This window comes from Pollachius pollachius, assembly GCF_949987615.1.
Source record: "Pollachius pollachius genome assembly, chromosome: 2".
NCBI classification, from domain to species: Eukaryota; Metazoa; Chordata; class Actinopteri; order Gadiformes; family Gadidae; genus Pollachius; species Pollachius pollachius.
In genome coordinates this window covers 44557386-44574790 of record NC_136935.1, presented here as the reverse complement: position 1 = coordinate 44574790, position 17405 = coordinate 44557386, and the positions used below count along the sequence as shown (strand labels likewise).

Sequence of the window (17405 nt, the reverse complement as noted above, 5' to 3'; positions counted from 1 at the left end):
TGGGAGGTACTGGGGAACACCCAGGAAGCGACTGCAGCCAGTGTGACCTCACCATAGTTACAAGCTCCTTCAACACCTGACGTCTGAGAACAAAGCCACAGCCGGACAAACTCACTCTGTTAGCCTACAAGCCAAACAAAGTCAAACATTACTCTCTACTATGCAAACATACCAGCAACATCACAAGAGGCTCCACGTTAGGGGCTATTTGGTGGAGAGAATGGCCTTTCCTAAATTACATTTCATGTTCCAGTCCTTGACCAGACCCCAATCAACTATAAGTGTACTTCAAAAACAACATGTTGATTGAATGATAGAACAATAAGGAATCTATAGAGACATACATGAATATGGATTATAAGGAATATGTGAGATACATACATATATACAATAAGGAATGTGTGATATATAAATATGAATAATAAGGAATGTGTGAGGTATATATGTATATAGATGAATAATAAGTAATTGTGGATAGATAAATATGAATCATAAGAAATGTGTGGGGAAATAAATATGAATCATAAGGAATATGACTTTATATATATATGAATCATAAGGTATGTGTGGATATATAAATATGAATCACAAAGAATTTGTTGATATGTAGGGTTACATATGAAGGGATGTACAAAGAGAACTACGGTGTCGGTCAAACACAGGCCGCACAGACTGCAGTGCAAAGTCATAGCTTCTCGATACGCATGCGTAGTAGAACTAATTCTTGTTTAACGAGTTTGCAGTAGAAACTGATCATCGGATCAATATTAGGCATTTCATTTATCAAGATAAAGTTTCAATCGGAATGACTACAGGAATGAGTGGCACAGAAGTAAACGGTCAGAAACGACCTACCTGCCAAAAGGACGGCACCTTTTCCGTCTTTTGGGGATCTTCATTTGTAGTTTTAGTTAGACACAAAACGGCCCACTATGGCCTCAACAACCACAAATAAGAAAGAATTCCAAGTGAAATAACTAATGTCGCATAAATGGTCTACCAAAACACGTGGCTGCTAGTCGAGTTTAAAAGTGCCTTGTATTTACACAGTTTCAGATAGCATGTTGTTTTTATTTATAACATGCGTATTTCAATTCTGGATAGTGACCAAACGCCAACATGAGTTGTGTTCAAGCCTAGACCTAACAGACGCATCAATAGTCTGCATGACAAGTTCCCATCCAGTCACATATTCCTGGTTGGTGAATATCGTTTCGACTCGACGCAATAAGTCCGTTTATTTGAAGACAACAATCCGTCCTTTGCAGACTAAGTCATGATGTCCCGGATCAGAGATGCTCCGCAGTGCAGCGAGGCGCTCCTACTGCCGAGACCCACCTAGTCCTACCCCTTTTCCGCCAACAGGGGGAGTAGTTTACATCTAACACATCACCAGCCCTATAGGCCTCGTCTGGATACACAAGAAGACTACATATACAATATATATGTGTGTGTGCATGTATATACATACATATATACAGCATATACAGCCTATATAGGACTACACGGCCCAGAAGTATACATAATAAGAGATATAGGGGAGCTTAAAGCGTCGAGATGACTTGCAGCCTAAATACCATACAGGTATCTAGGTAGGCTAATGAACAGTAGCCTATAATATAACACGTAGACTAGGCCTAAACCACATTTAGACTGTAAGGTTGCCTTACCCCATATTATTACATTGGCATCATGTCAATGTTGGTATTATAGAACACATACCGATTTATGGGAGATAGGATTTCGTCGTTATTTTAAAATATAATCGCACCTATGTTTAGTGTCGGCCTTGCGAATAGTCTGACTTAAACAATGACTTTCAGGACGGGATTTCCAATTTATCATTATAAAGGTATGAGAGGGTTAGGGTAAGTGAATATATAAATCACATAAATGTGCTCAATACCTGATTATCGGAGCCAAGATGCGGACAGTCACATCCACTCGCGCTCCTCCATTTTCACGGCATCCTCCTTTTCCTCGGAGCCATTCGTCTTCCCAGCATCAGCATCCACACACACACACACACACACACAAACACACACACATGCGCTCGCTCGCCCACACCCACACCCAAATGCACGCACACACGCACACAAACGCGCGCGCGCACGCACACTCACTCACACACACGCACACACTTTTTCTTCGGCGCCTGTGAATTTATTTCGAGCTGTAGACGACTGCCCCCTGGCGCAATTGCTGCATCATCTCATATTTATTTTTTAAATTACAAAGACTGAATCGTTTCTTTATAAAAACATCTTATAATTAATAATATAAAAGCATGCTTTATTTATTTAAAAATGCAGGCCCGTGTATTACACTTGTATTGTGAAATAATAACGGATGACAAGATCTTATGAAGATTTTCCTAACCCTGTAAGCTTAATAAAATACCCAACTCTGTAAGCTTCATACAATACTTACCCCTGACCCTGTAAGCTTAATGCAATACCTAACCCTAAGCCTGTAAGCTTAAGCATCATGTCAGGGGGTCCAACATGAAGAGTGAAATCATCAAGTCAGTGTAAGAAGGCTTTAATAATGTGACACCCACATTTATATACTTTATCATGATGATTTATTTAAAACTATGATGTAATGTTAATTTTACAACTGTGAATATTTTTTAGAACAAGCAGGTAAGAAACATACTTCGAAGTTACAATGAACAGCAAAACATGTCGTAAAATATGTAAGTTTTATAGAGAATTTTAATTGTTGCTAACCTCTATCTGGAGTGGTTGTTTATCAATCAGGGTCTGTATCTGTCCTTTCCCTCTAAGAGATGAGGCAGGATGCAAATGGCAGCAAAAATATATCTCGGCAAATCTCAAGAGTTTAAAAACAGTCCTGAATCTTACCTCTGCTTTCTATTCAAAGGTGAATAAACAGGCAGCACGATTTCTTAGATTTTCTCAAATGAACAGAATAGGATACGTTTTGGAACCCTAACCCACAATGAGAATGCAAGGGAACCCTAACCCACCTTGAGAACCCAAGATAACCCCTCAGCCACCTTAAGAACCCCAATCCACCATGATAACCCCTGAGAACCTAAGAACCCCAGAGAACCCTGAACCACCATGAAAACCCCAGAGGACCTTTAGCCACCATGATAAACCTAAGAGAACCCTAAACCTCCATGAGAACACCAGAGAACCCTTAACAACCATGAGAACCCTAGAGAACCCTAAGACACCATGAGAACCCCCCAAAACCCTAACCCACCATGAGAACCTTAGAGAACCCAAAACCGCCATGAGAACCCCAGAGAATCCTAAACCGCCTTGGGAACCCAAGAGAAACCTAATCCACCTTGAGAACCCCAGAGAACCCTAAGCTACCTTGAGAACCCCAGAGAACCCTAATCCACCTTGAGAACCACAGAGAACCCTAAGACACCTTGAGCACCCCAGATAACCCTAAGCTACCTTGAGAACCCCAGATAACCCTAAGATACCTTGAGAACCCCAGATAACCCTAAGCTACCTTGAGAACCCCAGAGAACCCTAAGACACCTTGAGAACCCCAGAGAACCCTAAGTCACCTTGAGAACCCCAGATAACCCTAAACTACCTTGAGAACCCTAAGCCACCATGAGAACCCCCCCTTGTCTTCCCAGACGACTCCACCTGAACATGGGACGGGCAGACGGTGTGAGGGGGTGCAGAGGAGATGTACACAGTATACAGTAAGTACACTGTACAGCACCGAGTGTACAGTAAGTACACCGTGTACAATGATTCACTGTATACAGTACACAGTGTATAGTAGGTACACAATACAGAGTGTATAGTAGCTACACAATACAGAGTGTATAGCAGCTACACAGTACACTGTATACAATAAGTACACTGTATAAATTAAGTACACTATACTGTACAATGAGGTGTACAATACACAGTACACCGTATACAGTAAGTAAACATTTTACAGTAGGTACACAGTACACAGTAGGAACACATTCAACAGTATGCCCTGTACAGTGTACAGTAAGTAAAGAGTGCACAGTAGGGGCACAGTGTGCAGTGCAGAGTACACAGTGCACAGGTATATACATGACAGAAGCTCCTAGGGGTCTCGACGGAGGAACCAGATCTCGTTGCGCCGCTGAGCCACCCCAGGGTTGTTGTACACGGCCACCATATAACTGTCCCGCTGGAAGTCTGCAGACGGGCCCAGATGCTCCCACAGCTGGTGGATCTGATGGGACAACGTTTCCTCCGTCGTGGTTCCGGAGAATGTCCTGAATCAGGGCGGGAAGAGATGAGGGCTCAGCATCTTGTGCTACAGGGAGTTAAGGGAGGGATGGGTTAGATAGTGCGGGATGTGTTTCTATTAGGGACGGCTCACAATAATCAATCATTTGTTCATGTTTTGATTGTGTTTTTGTGTATTGTTGAAAGCATTATCTGAAATATATTCATCTTTGCTATTGTTACACTGGAGGTAAAATAAATAGCCTGTCCCAAATGCTGGTGGGGTGTTGTAAATGTTTAACAGTGACCGAGCATAATCAGACTTATATAATTGGCTGAAATTTACAACTGTGTTACTATTTTAACAGCAGAATGCTCCTTCGGCCACCAGATTCCTCTGCTCGTCCCTTCTGTTGTTGTTTATCTTCCATTAATCAGATGTGGCTCACGCTATCCACCCATATTATTGGCTGTTTGTGAGTCTCAGTCCTGATTGGTTCACTGATGTCAATTCTCTGATGGCCTATAAAAACTGATGGGCAATCAGTGCAAAAGCTACTGATTGCCCATCAGTTTTATACATACAACCCTGTACGCTGTACAGGGTTGTATTATCAAATAGGCTGGTAAACCCAGCCTATTTGATAATACAACCCTGTACAGCGTTACTTTACCGTTGTTAGCTGTTCTCACCTCCCAATGTTGCGCCTTATGCAGCCGCAAAGACGGAACTGACCTGGCCAGGACCGGGAAGGGAGGTCTGAAGACGATGGTCACCTCCGGGTCTGCAGGCTCGGGAGGGTCGGCTTGGAACTCAGACTGCAGGTAATAAGCAGTTACCACGTCCTTCTCAAATGTGCTGCCGTCCTGCATCAGGTGGATGATGTTGACTATAGGTATAGTCATTCCCAGGTAGCGGCCTGTTAGGTCCAAATAGTTCAATGTGATTGCATTATTTAAATACTTGCATCATTTTTTATGTCAACCTACAAGGTACTCATATTTAAAAGGTAAATTACAAACTGGTACCGATTGTCATTCCTAGGAATATGAATAGATGTGACATCATCTTGGGCGATTATTTGCTTGAAATAAATTAAAAGCCAGGCCTTCTACAGTGAAATGGTTACATATTAACTGGTATAGGTTGCTGCTCTAACATATGCAAATTATGTATGGATGTATCAAAACCGATTCAAGCCATATGAAAAACATATCAAGACTGTATTGAAGACCGTATCAAGCAGTATCAAAACCAAGCAGTATCTGCTCTAACATATGCAAATTATTTATGGATGTATCAAAACCGTTTCAAGCCATATGAAAAACATATCAAGACTGTATTGAAGGCCGTATCAAGCAGTATCAAAACCATATCAAGCCTTATCAAGCAGTATCAAAACCGTATCAAAACGATGTCCAGCCTTATCAAGCAGTATCAAAACCGTATTCAGCCATATCAAAACCATATCGAGCCGTATCAAGCCATATCTAAACCACATCAAAACGAAACAATATCAAAGTCGTATCGAAGTATGACTCCATCAAATCGTATTGATCTGAATCGTTATTGTGAATGGTGACCCCCTCTGCATGTGGTCTACCTGCGGAGTTCTCCCTGCAGATGAAACGCATGAGCTTCATGAAGGCGTTGGAGATGCTCTGCTCATACATCTCCTCCCTCTGCGTGACACACGCCCACATCCCTCCTGGACACACCTTCTCTTCAATCAGCCCCTCCCCTAGCTACACACACAGGCATGCACACACGCAATCTGTAAAAAACATGAAAAACAACCAAGCACAATGGCATTTGTAGGACATTCTGATGTCTAGAGGTTAAGGTTAGGGCAAAGCCAATCTCAGACACAGACACATTCCATCGTCTTAAGCCGATTTACCTCTGAGTGCAGGCAATATTTCTGGGACTGAATAAAGGATATACCATTATCTTTGAAGGAGTTTCAAGTCCAGACGACATTTCGGGCTAATCACTATGAACAGATATCAAAGCTAGCAAAAACCTTAATTGTCGTGAGACGACAGTGGTTGGGTTCCGAGATTGTTGCCCTCCACACAGACTGTTAACCTGCATGCAGTCAAAGCCTGCTCAAACGTGATTGGTCAATAATATACTCGGGACTACAAATGGAAACCAGTTTCCAATGCCCGAATCTTGTCCCGTTGCCTAAATATTCTGCAATCATATGCAGATATCTGTTTATAGACATCAGGGCAAAGATAACCCTTAACAAAGATAGTATTATATAAACATCTAGAGGTACTATGACTGAAAGTATCTTTATATTAACAAGTAGAGGTTCTATGACTGATAGTATTACTAACATCTAGAAGTACTATGACTGATAGTATTATATTAACATCTAGAAGTACTATGACCGATAGTATTATATTAACATATAGAAGTACTATGACTGATACTATTATGCTAACATCAAGAAGTACTATGACCGATAGTATTAAATTAACATCTAGAAGTACTATGACTGATAGTATTATATTAACATCTAGAAGTACTATGACCGATAGTATTATATTAACATATAGAAGTACTATGACTGATACTATTATGCTAACATCTAGAAGTACTGGTAGAATATTAACGTTTAGAAGTACTAGAGTGTTTCTATAGTTTCTGATTGGGTTATATTAGGACCTTGTCCTGGCAGGAGATGGTTGTGAACGGAATCTGTTCCCTCTGCTGGTTCTGGCGGGTCATCTCCTGGATCGGTCCAGTCATTTCTGTCAAGACAAGAAATCAAAAAACTTGCCCTGGCTACTTTGATTTCAGTTTGATGAACAGGCGTGTGGGACAGGCCTTCACCTGTAGGGACAGACACGTGATGAGTACGACCCACTGCCTGCCAGTGGTTGAGGAGGCGCTGGCCCTCCATCTCCTCTCTTGCCTCAGACCCGTCATCCGTGTCCTCTGCTATTTGTTCATCGTCCAATCCATCGAGGTCCTCGAGAGAGATGAGAGCCATCGATGCTGCAGACAGACAGACGCACCGACAGGCATAGCCAGAGAGTGAAAGACAACGCCAGAGAGAGAGACAGGCAGAGAGAGACAGACAGACGCACAGACAGACAGTGGCAGATACAGACAGACAGACAGAAGCACCGACAAACAGAGTCACAGACAGAGAAACAGAGGCAGAGAGACAGAGAAGGTAAGAAGAGGACGACTGAATAAGCATAGCCTTAACCCTCTTCAAATAAAAAACAGCATTAAGACGATCTTCAGTAAAACACTTATGTCACTTTAATAGAAAACCAAACATCAAAGCGGTGAACTATATGATATAAATACTAGTCGACAACAACAATTCGAGCCACTTGGGTCTAGTGTTGTTAAAATGCCACAAACCTGTTCAACCAAACTGCGGCTACTTATAAATGATAAACAAAGGCCTTAACGACTAAACGTATCTATAATATAGGTCATCTGTGTCGTCAAAACAAAGTCAACCCCGACAGCCCCCTAATCTATCCATGACCAATAATAATAGAATAATCGAATCATGCATTTCTAAGGCTGGAAACGGTTTTTTGTTGCTAAATGTTATAATGTTACGGACCAAATATGTCGTACGACAAAGCGTTTTCCGTTTTCCCGGACAATAACGAACTACGTAGGTTCCGTGAGGTCTATTTTTCCTCGCCAAACATTAACTTACCTAGTATTGATATTAAAGAAATATGATTTGGTCTTACCTTAAAGATACCTTAATATTTCTGGTTGATCTCCTTCGCTTCAGCTAAACAGGAAATGTCACGTGATCGTAGAGCTGCCTCGTCTACACCCCCAGATAGAAACCCTATGGTACACCCCCAGATAGAAACCCCATGGTACACCCCCAGATAGAAACCCTGTCGGGTACACCCCCAGATAGAAACCCTATGGGTACAGCCCCAGACAGAAACCCTATGGGTACACCCCCAGATAGAAGCCCTATGGGTACACCCCCAGATAGAAACTCTACTGGGTACACCCCCAGATAGAAACCCTATGGGTACAGTCCCAGACAGAAACCCTATGGGTACACCCCCAGATAGAAGCCCTATGGGTACACCCCCAGATAGAAACCCTACTGGGTACACCCCCAGATAGAAACCCAATTGGCTAACTGTCCTGTAGTGGGTCAGTAGGTCTAGTGGGTCTAGTTCTGGGTCAGTAGGTCTAGTGGGTCTAGTAGTGGGTCAGTAGGTCTAGTAGTGGGTCAGTACGTCTAGTAGTGGGTCAGTAGGTCTAGTAGTGGGTCAGTAGGTCTAATGGGTCAGTAGTGGGTCAGTAGGTCTAGTAGTGGGTCTAGTGAGTCTAGTAGTGGGTCAGTAGGTCTAGTAGTGGGTCAGTAGGTCTAGTAGTGGTTCAGTAGGTCTAGTGAGTCTAGGAGTGGGTCTAGTGAGTCTAGTAGTGGGTCAGTAGGTCTAGTAGTGGGTCAGTAGGTCTAGTAGTGGGTCAGTAGGTCTAATGGGTCAGTAGTGGGTCAGTAGGTCTAGTAGTGGGTCAGTAGGTCTAGTAGTGGGTCAGTAGGTCTAGTGAGTCTAGTAGTGGGTCAGTAGGTCTAGTGGTTCTAGTAGTGGGTCAGTAGGTCTAGTGGGTCTAGTTCTGGGTCAGTAGGTCTAGTAGTGGGTCAGTAGGTCTAATGGGTCAGTAGGTCTAGTAGTGGGTCAGTAGGTCTAATGGGTCAGTAGTGGGTCAGTAGGTCTAGTAGTGGGTCTAGTGAGTCTAGTAATGGGTCAGTAGGTCTAGTGGTTCTAGTAGTGGGTCAGTAGGTCTAATGGGTCAGTAGTGGGTCAGTAGGTCTAGTGAGTCTAGTAATGGGTCAGTAGGTCTAATGGGTCAGTAGGTCTAGTGAGTCTAGTAATGGGTCAGCAGGTCTAGTAGTGGGTCAGTAGGTCTAGTGGTTCTAGTAGTGGGTCAGTAGGTCTAATGGGTCAGTAGGTCTAGTAGTGGGTCAGTAGGTCTAATGGGTCAGTAGTGGGTCAGTAGGTCTAGTAGTGGGTCTAGTGAGTCTAGTAATGGGTCAGTAGGTCTAGTGGTTCTAGTAGTGGGTCAGTAGGTCTAATGGGTCTATATATATATATGTGTGTCTTAAAAAACAATAATCAAACCGTCGAACCAAACAAAAGATTATTGATCGCCTGCAAACGATCTAGCAGCAGTTTGGGATTGTATGGCGGATAGTATTATGTTACAGGAATAAGGTCACACTTTGAAACTGAAATGTTATTAAATATGATACAACTGTATTACATTACAAATTGTATGCAAGTGCTTCAACTACTGGCTATATAGAAACAGAACCACCGAGGTAAAGTAAGTTTCATATTGGATATACTTTTGATATTCAACATTCTTGGAAGGGCTCATTAGGGAACTAGGTAAAGGTACTTTCATTATCAAGACAAGACTATTTTTTTAATGTTGGAGGAAATGTAACTTTTATACAGTGGCGCTGAGCATTCACAAAAAAAAGAAGTAAGTTTCACACCGTTAGCACACCAGGATCTCGTAATTACGAGAAAAGATCTCGTAATTACGACATCAGGATCTCGTAATTACGAGATCCTGATGTCGTAATTACGAGAAAAGATCTCGTAACTACGAAATCAGGATCTCGTAATTACGAGGCAAGCAATAACACGGGGATTTCTATTTGTTGTGTAAGCATGTAGCCATATGACCATACGGGAAAATCCATCGACAGCACCATTAATACATATGCCATAGGGTTTAAGTTTGTCGTATGAATCGACGAGCCACAAAAAGTTTGGACCTGGGTTTATGTAAAGACGACGTCTTAGACGATTCCGTTTCCTCAGTTGTACTCCTCGAGGATCTAGGATTAAGAGCAGGTGCCTTATCGTTGTTTGAGTAACTACCAAGCCTGCTTGGATGCATTTCAGATGCATAAATTTGTATCCGTGAAGCATCCCGTACTGGTTCAACTGCTCGTGCAGGAAGAGAGCCACTTGTAGCACGTCCGACTTGGCTTTTCTCCTGAACAGTCCCAATGACTTCAGATGTCTGCGCAATGTTGACATACTCATATAAATGCCCTCCTCACTTTTAAGGAACATCAATATTTCCCAATGCCTCAATCCGAGCAAGAAATAAAATACAATAGCGTCGGATAGCGTCATCGTTGCCGTCCTGCAGCCAGCCATCCATGTTATTGATGAATGAGAGGGGTGATCCTGATGTCGTAATTACGAGAAAATATCTCGTAATTACGAGATCTTTTCTCGTAATTTCGAGATCCTGATGTCGTAAATACTAGATCTTTTCTCATAATTACGAGATCCTGATGTCGTAATTACGAGATCTTTTCTCGTAATTACGAGATCCTGGTGTGCTAACGGTGTGAAACTTACTTTTTTTTTTTTTGTGAATGCTCAGCGCCACCGTACAATTTAAATTGTTTTGAAAAAATATATAATAAAGACATGATTATTATTGTTCTAAAAACATATATCATCCTTGCACAACCTTTGCTTTGTCCATAAAGTGATTCACAATTTAATAGAAATCAATAAATATTAATAAATATGATATAAAACAATAGAATCTCAAACACTTTGAAAGATTCAAAATAGACCAAAGAAAAAACAAAGCCAAATTATTCTACTAATATCCGGCCTCCTTCCACAACCTTTATTTCGTCCATTAAATTCGTCACAATTTAAAGGGGTGGATATTATGCTTTTTCGGCTTTTCCCTTCCAGTGTTATATGCAGTTTTTATACGTGTTTAAGGTATGCTAAGAAAAAATAAATTGCCGGCATTAATCGCCGGCATTAATGAGGGCTTTAATGAGCGACCCTCATTAAAGACCCAGTAAAGTCACTGTTTCAGACGGAATCCGAACACTATGTGATTAAAAAAATGCCTTTCGGGCCGATAGCTTTAGGGAAGGGGGGGGGTGTTATCCCCTTGATAACGACCCATGCCAACTTCATGATACTTTTTTAGTACCATCGTTGTTTAACTGTTATGAGTGTTATAATAAGCGATCATGTATGAAATTCACCACACACCGTAGCGATAGGTGTACCTCACTAGGACGTGGGTATTGTGCCGACACCGGTGGCGAGGTGTCTGGATGTGTGGAGCTCTGTCTGGGCAGCCGTTTATTTTGATGTCCATGTCCGAGAGAGGGTAAAGCTTCTCTGACACTTATAGTATTACTATTAATATTATATTTTATTCAGGCCGAGTAGGCTGGCGGTCATTTTTCAATTCACAAAATAATAATCAATAAAAAAAATACAAAAGTAGAGTAAGCCGTGACTTGGCTGGCCTGCAGGATATTTGCAAACTGCGCGAAACGGAGCTGTAGCCTGGCGGTAAAACAGAGCCGATGTATTAGGTTACTGTCAATTTAGAGGGGGATAACTTTTAAACACAGTGTATGGGTGCAAAGCGAGTGGCCGAACGGCCCCTCCCAACTTAGACTGCTCCGCGACCTGTCAAATCTGATCTCAGGCTGGGCACTTACTTCCCGTTTACCTCCCTCTGAAGTTAGTTAGTTAGTTGGTGTTTACGAGATGCAACGTCCGTGTGTGTGTCCTCATTTTTCTCCTCAACGGCTTGACTTATCACTCTGAAATGTCACATGGCCCCTAATTATATACCTGGCCAGAGACTGACAGAGCCATTTTTCTCATTGGTCATTGCAAACATTAAAAAAAAAGCTTGATTTGTGATTTTTGTGGAGCATTATCCAGCAGTGAGGGGCAAACAATGTGACATCGTCGTTGTATGCTGCTAGATATGACTATTTATGCCTCCCACTTTTTTCACTCCACTAAAATACTTTCATCTTGCACTATTTTGAACCTTTTCACCCTTGATTTACCTTTCTAGGAACATGCAACCCAATTTCTAAGATGTTGTACATGGACAAGATTGCTTATAAAATATTTGCCTGTTATCTTCACAAACCACAAGCACATCCCAACATTGACATGTATTTGCAATGCACATATCCACGGGTAAGGAATAGTTTTTATTATTTTACACAGTGGCAAAATTCTGTCTCATTAGAGGCCTCTCCATCCCAAAGTCCCGGGCCAAATTTTTGTCCCAGTCCATCCCCTGGCGTCAGGTGTCCCTACTCCACCACCAACTGACTCTGCTTAGAGCCCTTAAACTGATTCAGATTTGAGGATGCTGATTGGCTTAATTGATGTTGCTATGTGCATATCTTGTGTCAGCTATTGGCTGCGCTGCTGCACTGACCAGGCGATGTTTCTTTCGGCTCAGAATAGATATGGAGAGGGAGGGGATGAACATGTCATTTTGCCCTAAATGTAATGCTTTATATTTAATATATTACACGTTACTGTGCATTCTCAACACAAAATTAATCAAATAAGTAATCATTACTTAATTACATGTTTTATTAATTATTTATGAATCTATTATTATTGTAACTTGTTATATTACTGTTATTTCTTATAGCCTTAAAACTTTAAAGGCTATAAACAATAATTCACAATAATAATATCCGTATCTGTGTTGGCCAGCCGCCACTGTTGTAGGAAAAAATGCAAATCATAAACCTGTAGGAAACCAAGGCAACGTCATAGCAAGAAACGGGCCCGTGCAGGAACCTCGAGAATGTACTTCAAGGTCCTACATTAAGCTGTGGATATCCTTTGTCCTAAATTTACTTTTAGCGCAGTTCTTAGGAGTAACTGAGAGGCTTTATAACTATGGGCCCAGTTGCGTTTGGAAGACCGTAAAAGGGTGTCCTCAGTCCAGAGAAAATGATGCATTTCATAGGGCCTTATGAAAAGCATTGTTCCATGCATAGTTGGTTGCATTGGTTATTGTCAAGTAGCTTTCAAATACTGTCTTCCATGTAGCAAAAGTATATGAGGGCATTTAGATATGGGCCACAGCCTAACACAGAACCTAACATAACAATTACACTAAAGCAAGTGCTGATATTATCTGTTTTAATTAACATTCAGATTGGGACAATGGCTAGACTGAACTTAACGCACACTTTACAGCTATAGGTTATAATGATTGTATCATGCATAACTAGATATCAAAAAGACAAATTTACAGAGCTGAAGGCAAATCACAGATTTGGTGGCCTGGGTGTTATTTCCCACAGGTACGTCTATACTTTAGTCAGTTGGCCAGTACTCTATCCATGTCTTCTCCCATAGCACATACTCATGCCTGGGTATAAAAGTAAAAGGGAAAAACACATTTGTCATTGATACTGCCACAAATAATCATCATGTTATCAGATGGCACATTTCTATCTAATCTGTATCTCATTATATAGAACTACATTTTGATCTGTAATTTTATTTAATTTTAATCTTATTTTTTAGATCAAATTTCATAGGAATAGGGTTCATTCCAGGTTATGGTCTTAAGTTTGATATGTTTGAAACCTAGAATAATACACTTCAAAATGATGGGTAAATGATGGGTTAAAGCATGCAAGTATGTGGCAAAAAACCTAGGGTGTTTAGGGTGAGCAGGTTTTGATGTCCCCCAGTAAAAATAGCAGTGTTTTAGCAGAGAACTGGAAAATGTATTTAAGTTTCACAAAGCACCATTTTATTATTTTTTTTATTGTGATTTTTTTTTAAGAAGTTAAGCACACATGGAAACAATTTTATAAATGTTTCAGTGGGATGATTACATTTAAATTAAAATACTAGCATGCAAAGGAAGTGTATACAGTTTTACATTTATTTATATAGCCTGCCTATGGTAGTACTTCAAAATTTGAATGGAACTAATCGGGCAGCACACAATGTAATGACTACGTAACACTTTGAGTATGTCCTTTAGGGACAGCATTATTTTGGAAATCGTTCTCACTCATCCTCCATAAAAGCAGCGGAGCAGCCAAATAGTTTCACATGAAGCAGAAGGAATTAGCGGGGAGCAGCCTTGGCGTATTATGCTATAGATAATTAGGTGACTGCTGCATGCAGCGCTCAACTATTGTTCTTAAGTTTTATTCCTTTCTTATCCTTTCACCTATAGACTCCATTCCAATTTTAAAATGTTCAGATTAGACTAGAATAGCACTCTTCCATTCAAATCTTTAAAATATTTTAAACCTCTTAAGATATTCTACTTTTAAAATATAATTATTTACAATGGAAGTCAATGGGAGGACGGCGAAATTTGCGTAAAAGGTCAAGTATTTCAATTCGAGCGAAATGTACACGCGAGTAGAATCACATGAAATCGGCGTGAACCAAGGTGTTTGCACTGCACCATTCATCAATTCGTGCCGCAGATTTCTCTGGCGAAATATTCGCCTCTAAACGCGTCTTCGCATTGACTTTGTAGGGATTCACACTGCCCCATCTTTTTTGATCTGAACGCACCATATGCCTGCATCTGTCGGCATATTACAATGATATTCCGTCACTCTGTCTCGCCGCTGTGGCGATTTTGTTATAGCACAACGAGTTTAGGTGTGTGGAATGCTAGTTAAGCTATTCTATTAGCCATCTACAGTATGTTATCTTACATTCATGGCACTTTTGCTATGGGTACTAAAGCCTGGTGTGTTTGGCATTTAAATATAGCAATAATTATTCATTTCTTCTATCTTCCAGAAACATAAATTTATCCCTTGATTCATTCAATCATCCTTCAGTAATTGATTCGCTATTCATGCAATATTTGAACATTGTGCTGAAGAGTAGTCTGTTTTGATGCAGATCATTGAATCAACAAGAACTGTTCCCTGTGTCTGCGTCCACTCTCTTGCTGGAGTTTACGTACTTGAAAAGTGGTCCCAGAATTAATCATTACAAACTCCCTTCCGTGATAAATGATCCTGTATGTAGATGGGCAAAACAGAAGAAGCATTTGTTATTATATGAATTGTGAGATTTAGAGCCAATTATGTGAATCTCAGGAGCAGCAGATATACTCTGGCTGTTGAACGATCTTGAAGTTTAAAGCAGCAAATGCTTACCTTCCTTGATCACCTGATTTATCCGCATCTTATAAACATCAGTGGAGTTCTGGTCTTCATAGCATTCCATCGTAACTTTATACACTAAGGACAGAGGGGTTGCACACATTTATCCTGCTTGACCCTTGGTATCTCTCTCACTTGCATACATACAAAAACTAAAACACACATTCTGACCATAATCTATTCTTGCTTCAGGATCACAGGCCTTCTCGATTCATTCCTTCTTGCTGATTTCACCCTTTTTCTGCATGCTGCATTCCTTTGGAAAGACAAAATGACAAAAGACAAGGATAGTTAGATTACTAATTAAATCAAGCAAGGTTGTTGTGCTCCTGTGAAGCAGTAGACTGTTTGGTGTACATTATACATTTGTATCTAGCATTGTGAACAGTTCTTTGTTGTTAATACTCATACTAAAATTAAATATATATATTTTTTATAATATGTTTTTCACGAGTTCAGTCTTTTCACTCTCATTGGTCTCAGTTGCAGTGTAACGTGGGTGTTTGGCTGAACCCAAGTGCACAGACTGGCGAAGAGCGTGGAACAGTGTCAATCGTTTATTCGGATTCAGGATCGGCAGGCAGAATAGTCAGACAGGCGGGGATCAGGAGCAGGCAGGATAGTCAGACAGGCGGGGATCAGGAGCAGGCAGGATAGTCAGACAGGCGGGGATCAGGAACCGGCAGAATAGTCAGACAGGCGGGGATCAGGAGCAGGCAGGATAGTCAGACAGGCGGGGATCAGGAGCAGGCAGGATAGTCAGACAGGCGGGGATCAGGAGCAGGCAGGATAGTCAGACAGGCGGGGATCAGGAACCGGCAGAATAGTCAGACAGGCGGGGATCAGGAGCAGGCAGGATAGTCAGACAGGCGGGGAACAGGAACCGGCAGAAGAGTCAGGCAGGCAGGGATCAGAGAGCAGGCAGGATAGGTGGTATAGGTCAGGATTAGAATCGCGGGAAAGCACTGTGAAACACAAGAGACAATCTGGCAGGGAATGTTTGGGAGGAAAGGACTGATATAGGGGAAACACAGGTGAAGGTGGTTGGGTTAATTGGGAGTGATCAGGGTGGCAGGCAGGTGAATGAGAAAACCAGGGGCGGATCATGACATGCAGTTGTATACCTATGCACTATGATTCTGTTCTACTGCTACTGCTCTTGACTTAATTCATATTCATTAAATGCATCAGTCTGGTGCAATTTGAGTGCAAAATTAAAAGGCTAGATCTATGAAGAACTTTATGCTCTTGTCAAAGATTTGGTGCTCTAGTAAACATTTTAATGTTTACTAGACAGGTCCAGAAGTGTCTAACTGCAGATCTCCATCCTTAGTTCAACCTTGACAGTCAAATAGTGGTCATTCTGAAACATTTCTTTCTTGCCAAGTAAATAATAGGGGCAAAAGGATATTATATTAAAATTGCCTCTCGACAACGTTAATATAATTAGCCACGATAGAAAGCACTGACTCACGACTCGCATGGTAGGGTCCTTTTGAATTGAACTTGATTGTTGGTTTTGATTTTTTTCAAACAATTCAATTACAAATCATTAAGTTGACATGGACTGAACACACACAATGTAGTTTCCTTTTGCGAAAAAGATGACAAATGTATTCGCACCAAGGTTTATTGTTTATGGCTCTCACCAGCGAGAACTGTTTTACCGATCACAAAAGGATGGACACTGTTCAAGTTGTAGGCCATTGTGGAGGTAACAGCCTATTGATGTTTCTCAACAGTGTTCTGACTCCATCCAAAGTGGTAAACTACAATCATGGACCTATAATTATCAATTATCTGTTATATGTTTTGATCATTCATGTCAATAGCAGTCGGCGCTACAAGGCAGTTTACTTGCAATGCACTAAGTGAAAATAGGTTGCTTTTAATAACATGAAGGTCTGCAGTTGTATCGCAACAGTTTCGTTTTTGTTACCAATTTTCTGAGGGTGATAGCCTATTTTAATTATTGAACAGGGAAACACAGGGAAACTTTACAGCATGTTGCGTAGTGTAGCATAGGCTGAATAATATAATCCAATTGGTTTCATCATGACTTGTCTTTATTCAGATAGATTACATGAAAATCCACTGTTAACATCTTTTTTTATTGTGTCAATTTATTAGTCCATTTCATAATCCTGGAAATTAGTTATACCAAAAATGAACCCATAGCAGTATTCAATAATACCCTATT

The 17405-nt window shown here is 41.0% G+C and overlaps 2 protein-coding genes across 2 annotated transcripts in view; both read right to left on the bottom strand.

Moving 5' to 3' along the window:
• Positions 1-1986, bottom strand: part of ttbk1a (tau tubulin kinase 1a) — a gene marked incomplete at its 3' end in the record, with an annotated part of 30915 nt that extends 28929 nt beyond the window's left edge. The window contains exon 1 of the mRNA XM_079730699.1: positions 1907-1986. The remainder of the gene's footprint in view (positions 1-1906) is intronic.
• Positions 1987-2575: 589 nt separating this feature from the next.
• On the bottom strand, positions 2576-8012 carry soul4 (heme-binding protein soul4). Its single transcript, XM_079731101.1, has 6 exons — positions 7941-8012; positions 7051-7215; positions 6883-6968; positions 5810-5951; positions 4942-5125; positions 2576-4252 (listed from the first exon to the last, which is right to left on the bottom strand). The coding sequence occupies exons 2-6, from the start codon at positions 7208-7210 to the stop codon at positions 4078-4080; spliced, it is 747 nt and encodes a 248-aa protein (XP_079587227.1). The 5' UTR covers positions 7211-7215; positions 7941-8012; the 3' UTR covers positions 2576-4077.
• Positions 8013-17405: the final 9393 nt, after the last annotated feature.

Bases quoted from the DNA above. Each gene is read 5' to 3' on its own strand.
- soul4 (XM_079731101.1), bottom strand. From the start codon at position 7,210: ATGGCTCTCATCTCTCTCGAGGACCTCGATGGATTGGACGATGAACAA. The intron at 6,969-7,050 runs GTGAAGGCCTGT...TTGTCTTGACAG, and splicing joins TCACGTGTCTGTCCCTACAG to AAATGACTGGACCGATCCAG. The intron at 5,952-6,882 runs GTCCTAATATAA...CTGTGTGTGTAG, and splicing joins CCATCTCCTGCCAGGACAAG to CTAGGGGAGGGGCTGATTGA.